The following is a 5,968-nucleotide window of genomic DNA, read 5'->3' as shown; positions in this document are numbered from 1 at the left end:
ATGTTCCTAATCATAAATCCACTCATCAAGATAGAAAATTAATAAACAAAAGAGAAAGAATTAGAAAGAAAGGAAGAAAAAAATAAAGTGTTTGTCTAGCTACCCACTGATTCTACACTTCCCCACATGTATCATATTTATCATCTGTAGGAATCAGCCATAAGAAATATTAACAATCCAAAAATACACTGCAAAAGCAATCGTATCATCATTAATTTATATACACAGAACAGGGAAACAAAGAAAAAGAATTCGGAGATAATGCACGCTAAAGATAGTGTAGCTGGATGGAAGAACAAAGACAAGCTTTTCAATTAAGAATTTCCTGTCTTTAAGAATCTTTAAGAAAATTTGGAGATAACGCACGTTGAGATGAGTTTCCTCTATTTAAGAAAATCTTTACCAAATCCTGTCTGCAACTAAAGCAAAGAAAATGAGAATGGAAAAGCTTTCCCTGTTGATTGTGATATCAATCTGTTTGGTTCTTTGCATTCCCACTAATAATGCTCAAATGCCAGGTAAATACAAGTTTTCTTATCGTTTGATCATCTTATGTATTTTTAGTTTTTAGTGGTTTTGCAATTCTTGATCCTTATTGCATATTCAAATGGAGCTGCATAGGTTTTGTGAGCTTGGATTGTGGTGGCAAAAGGAATTTCACTGACAGCATAGGACTTGAATGGAAATCCGATCAGAGGTTTTCGTTTGGTAACCGGGCAAAAATATCAGTTCCGAATGAGAGGCGGAGACAATACATGTCAGTGCGATACTTCCCAGCAGATAAAAGAAAATATTGCTGTACGCTTGATGTGAATCCACTGACTCGGTATCTTATAAGAACAACCTTCTTATATGGGAATTTTGATTATAAAAATGTGTATCCAAAGTTTGATATTTCGATTGGGGCGACTCATTGGTCGACGATTGTCATTTCAGATGCTAATACTGTGGAGGTTAGAGAGTTGATTTTTTTTACTAATACATCTACAGTTAGTGTGTGTTTATATAATGCTACAACCGGGCAACCATTTATTTCTACTATCGAGCTTCGGCTATTAAGAGGTACCAGTTATTTAACTGACTATGAAACTGAATTCTTTCTTGCCGTGTCCGCAAGAATAAACTTTGGTGCATTCAGTCAAGATCCAATCAGGTATGCTTCAATCTATGCGGTCAAAGACGTTCTTTTTTCTAAGCTTGATTTTCTAAGTTCTAAGTTCTTGATTTCATTATCATTTCAGGTATCCGGATGACCCTTTTGATAGACTATGGTTGTCAGACTCTCTGCAGAAACCACATTACCTTATTAATGTTGCTCCCGGAACAAAGCAAGTATCGACTAATATGCCTATCAACGTTGATAAAGATGAAAGACCTCCGGAGAAAGTGATGCAGACGGCTGTAGTTGGTACAAATGGGTCTTTAACATACCGGTTGAACTTGGATGGCTTCCCAGGTTCTGGATGGGCAGTCTTTTACTTTGCTGAAATTGAAGATCTGGGTCCTAATGATACCAGGAAGTTTAGCTTAGTAGTCCCAGGCATACCTGATGCGAGCAAAGCCACGGTTGACATCCAAGAAAATGCCCAAGGGAAGTATCAGTTGTATGAACCAGGATATACCAACATATCACTTCCCTTCGCATTCAATTTTGGATTTGGAAGAGCTTCCGATTCGACGAGGGGACCCCTATTGAATGCTATGGAGATAAGCAGATACTTGAAAATAACCCCCGGCTCTATAGATGGTAATGTCATTGCTTGTTTGTTAACTGAAAGATCGAACAGTATTGAAGTACTTGCATTTCTAACTTTACGCTTTTATGACTTGTAGCAACCATTATGGCTGGTTTAGTTTCACAGCACCCATCATCTCTTTGGGCGAAAGAAGGTGGTGATCCATGCTTGCCTGTTCCATGGTCATGGCTGCAATGCAATTCTGACCCTCAACCAAAGATTACCTCAATGTACTCAAATATTTTTCTCTACTCTTGTTTTTCAGTAGCTTAATTGTTGCAAACTAGTATATGTAACTTGAACCCTTACTGGCTACAGGTAAATAATACTCTATCTAACAACTAAATCTTGTTGCTCTTTCTTTTTTTGCAGTATTTTGTCTAAGAAAAATTTGGCAGGGAGCATTCCCTTGGAGTTCACAAAGTTGCAAGGATTAGCTGAGATGTAAGACTACCATATGTTCTTTGGTCGCGTCTGGTTGTTCAATTCATGGTTGAATTTCTCATCATGTTGTTAATGTATCATATTATGGTGCAGATGGCTTGATGGAAACGCATTTGCCGGTCCAATGCCCGATTTTACTGCATGTAAAGATTTAAAGATCATGTAATGTCACTATTTTAGTTTGTTTCCTGTTCTATTTTTCAAACAAGAATTATGTCAGAGGGTTTGACAGTTTTGTTTACTTTTTACCATAGCCATCTTGAGAACAACCGCTTGATCGGGGAACTGCCTTCATCTCTGACGAACCTACCAAAATTGGAAGAATTGTAAGTTCTCTCAGAACTTAGAGAGTACCTCATATGAATTGCATAAATATTGTTGTTATGAGATCTTAGTTAATTCTTAATTATGATGGTTGCAGGTACGTGCAGGGCAATATGTTGTCTGGAACTATTCCTTCAGGCCTTCTCCTAAAAAAGAATTTGGCTTTTAAGTAGGTTTCTCATTTCTCCTGTATGCATTAACATTTTTCTGGGGCATATAAGCATTTTTCTGTGGCTAAAAAATAATTTGGTTCTTATCGATGCTTCAATTTTCTCGACGCACAGCTACACTGGAAACCCGGATCTTGACAAAGAAGGAAGTAAAGGCTACAGCACAAGCATCATTATTGGTATATCAGTTGGGGCTGCTGTTCTGTTTTTAGCTATTGTGATCCTTTGCTTACTTTGTCGGAAGAGGAATGGAAAAGACACTCCTGGAGAGGCCAAACATTGAACCTAATCTTATAATGCCAGTTTCCATTATCAAGGGCTGTTTGTGTAGTTTGGTTAGGTGCTTTGATATTTGTCCATCCCCCGGACTGGCCTTGAGAGTAAAAATCTGTTTGACCAAACTTTTACAGTATATTTTTTCTGGTCATAAATTTTGACTTTTACTGTTCTAGCCTTGTGTGTAAGAAAAGAAAAGTTTGTTACATGTGGATACATTGTTTAAAAGAACTTCAGGTGGCATTGAATGCGAGATAAATATTTCTGTACCTGTCAGTCAAGTTGGTTACTCTTATGAAGTTCTTGTTGTTATAATCATTGCCACGTCCTTCTTTTAATCAAAAGAGTCCTATTCATATATCCACTAATCCAGAGTCCAGACAGAAAGTTGAAGAAAGAGAAAGACCTGGGCCCGGGCTTCATTTCTCATTCTCTAGCTACCAGCTTACTCTCCATTTCACAAATTCTATTGCATCTATAGCAATGAAAATGAAAAAGCCTTCGTCTTGTTTATTTGGTTTTGACTCTCGATCTGAATCTGATTATGCAACTGATTGGGCGCGAGTCAGATGACAGATCGTTTGTTTTTTCATTTTAATGATGTCTGACCTGAGATTTGACTCGGGACAATTTTTATTTTTTATGATGTCTGGTTTCGTTTTGTACTTGACTCGCTGAGTACATATATGACTGGACTCAGTTCTACTAATTAATGATTTTTGAGTCAGCCATAGCAAATCAGATTCATATGGAATGAGTCAGACCTACACCATGTTTGTTTACTCCTGATTCATCTAAGTCGTCTGGATCTGAGACATCTGGATCTGAGTGAAATCACCTGACTCATCTGGATCTGACTCGATATGTTTGTTTTGAGTCAGATCTGACTCATTTGACTCAAAAAAGGTGAGTCAGTGGTTTGATCCCGTGAGTCAGGAGCATTTTGTAACCTGACTCAAATGGGGTCCGAGTCAGGGGTTATGTCTGAGTCAGAAATCCAGTCAGATCTGACTCAAAATGCAAACAAACGGTCTGACTGCTGACTCGGCCCGAATCAGGAATTGACTCAGATCCAGACGCCGAGTCAGCTGCAAACAAACAAAGTCCTCAATTACTCGGGTCTAGACGAGTCTAAGTCACAAAAAATAAAAGTATTACTTGTTGACTCTGATACTATTGTTTTCTGCATAAGCAATAATATCATTAATACGCCGAAAAAACAAACAAGATAACACAAGTTGGCGAACGCTAGTGTACAGCAGACAGGAAGCAGGAAGCCGTCAAAACTATATAAGATCACATTGAATTTCTTCTCTTCAAGAGTCTAGACAAAATTGTGCCTGCATAGAGCAAAGTAAATGAGAATGAAAAAGCTTTACTTATTGATTATGACTCTTCTCTGCGTGTACTCTGCTAATGATCAAATGCTAGGAAAATTATAAAGAAACTATTTGTTAGATGGCAGTATTCCGTTTTGATATCTATATTGAGAATTTGATACTTACGCCAATTCGTATGGAAATCAACAAATTTTTTCTTTTGTTGAGCCACGTGGATGAACAAACACGTTTTTGCATTATGGAAAACCAAGCTAAAATGAACAAATTTGATATTTTAGAGTCCCACTAGTGATTTTATTAATATAAAATAATAAGAGATGGGTCTCACTTATTATTTAACTAATAAAACAAATAATAAAAAGTAAATCCTAATATAATAACCGAGATTTGGAGAGATAAGATGTGAGGGGCGGCCAAACATCACACGCCATCGTTTCTTCCTCAAACGCTGGCGTTTTTGCTTCCCTCGCCCGATTCTACATCAATCGCGCGTCTGTTCTTCCATCAATCCGTTTTTCATGTTTTGTTGAGTCCATAGTGGAATCAAAATCAACAAATTCTTGATTTGTTGAGTCCATAGGAACTGCTTACTGCATATTCAAATGTCAATTCTTGGGAAATCTATGGAACTTCACAAGTTTTATGAGCTTAAATTGCTTTACTTTTTTAGGGGCGACTAATAAGAAAAAAACGGGTCACCCAAACCTAAAATGAAGCCACCCCTTATTCCTGATTTTTCGGAATGGCTAATATTCCTTTTATTATGATTGATAGATAATTAGGATATTCGGTGGTTATAATTTATATATAGTATTGTTAATGTTAGAAAACTTATTTGAGTTATTTAGTTTTAAGTTTTAGAGTTGAAGAAGAAGTGGGAGAAAACCATTTTTCTTAAATCAGCAACAAACATAGATGGGTATGAAGAAGAAGGTGAGAAACATCATGAAGAACATAATGTTGAAGGTTCGATAATGTTTAGAGATGACGATTTGGGGTATTTATTGAATGATCCAAATTTTTGTGGAAGATAAGAATCCCTAGAAGAAAACAAAGAATCACATGAGATCGAAGTTAATAATGGATTAGACATACAGGTATTGGGTTAAGAAACTCAAATACCATTTTGTGTGCGTTTGTAAACAAAAAATTCGATTTTTGCATGCATTGAATGCCATGAACTGTCCAGAATCGGTAAATAATAGATTTAAATATCTATCGATTTAAACGTAGCCCCAAAATTATTTAAATTTCAAAATCACACAATCAGGAGTAAAGTAAATTATATTTTCTTCCGATTTAAACGTAGCGCCGAAATTGGATTTCTCCAAAATCACAAAATATTCGAATTTTTCAACAAACATATTCGGTAGTAAGTTTAATTTAACTTACTTCCGATTACTACGTCTCTATATCTTCTAATCCTCTAATATATTCGGTAGTCAAACATACATTTGACTTCCGATTATGGCCAATTTAGGGTTCAGTAAGAAACGACATTATATAATCGATAAAAAAACCTATAAATTTAATCCTGATTCTGGTCGATGTTCTTGAGGAACGAAGAAAATGGACACAATCGGGAGTTAAAAACAATGATGAAACTCCCGATTCTGGGTAACAACCGAAAACCCTAGATATTTTTTTCATCGATTCACCAAATTGAAGCAATATAAAC

At 36.3% G+C, this 5,968-nt stretch overlaps 1 protein-coding gene across 1 annotated transcript; it reads left to right on the top strand.

The window, feature by feature from the left end:
- Positions 1-250: 250 nt before the first annotated feature.
- Positions 251-3,216, top strand: LOC113307556 (probable LRR receptor-like serine/threonine-protein kinase At1g67720). Its single transcript, XM_026555993.1, has 9 exons — positions 251-518; positions 622-1,153; positions 1,242-1,747; positions 1,834-1,966; positions 2,109-2,180; positions 2,274-2,342; positions 2,435-2,506; positions 2,602-2,673; positions 2,789-3,216. The coding sequence occupies exons 1-9, from the start codon at positions 434-436 to the stop codon at positions 2,955-2,957; spliced, it is 1,710 nt and encodes a 569-aa protein (XP_026411778.1). The 5' UTR covers positions 251-433; the 3' UTR covers positions 2,958-3,216.
- The last annotated feature ends 2,752 nt before the right edge of the window (positions 3,217-5,968 follow it).

The sequence above is a fragment of the Papaver somniferum genome, chromosome 9, assembly GCF_003573695.1.
Source record: "Papaver somniferum cultivar HN1 chromosome 9, ASM357369v1, whole genome shotgun sequence".
Classification (NCBI taxonomy): domain Eukaryota; kingdom Viridiplantae; phylum Streptophyta; class Magnoliopsida; order Ranunculales; family Papaveraceae; genus Papaver; species Papaver somniferum.
This window is presented reverse-complemented; position numbering and strand designations above follow the sequence as displayed.

What these genes read in the sequence shown, in the direction of transcription:
- LOC113307556 (XM_026555993.1), top strand. Translation starts at nt 434, where the DNA reads ATGAGAATGGAAAAGCTTTCCCTGTTGATTGTGATATCAATCTGTTTG. An exon ending in CAACCAAAGATTACCTCAAT is followed by an intron (nt 1,967 to 2,108) that starts GTACTCAAATAT and finishes CTTTTTTTGCAG; the next exon opens with TATTTTGTCTAAGAAAAATT. An exon ending in CTACCAAAATTGGAAGAATT is followed by an intron (nt 2,507 to 2,601) that starts GTAAGTTCTCTC and finishes TGATGGTTGCAG; the next exon opens with GTACGTGCAGGGCAATATGT.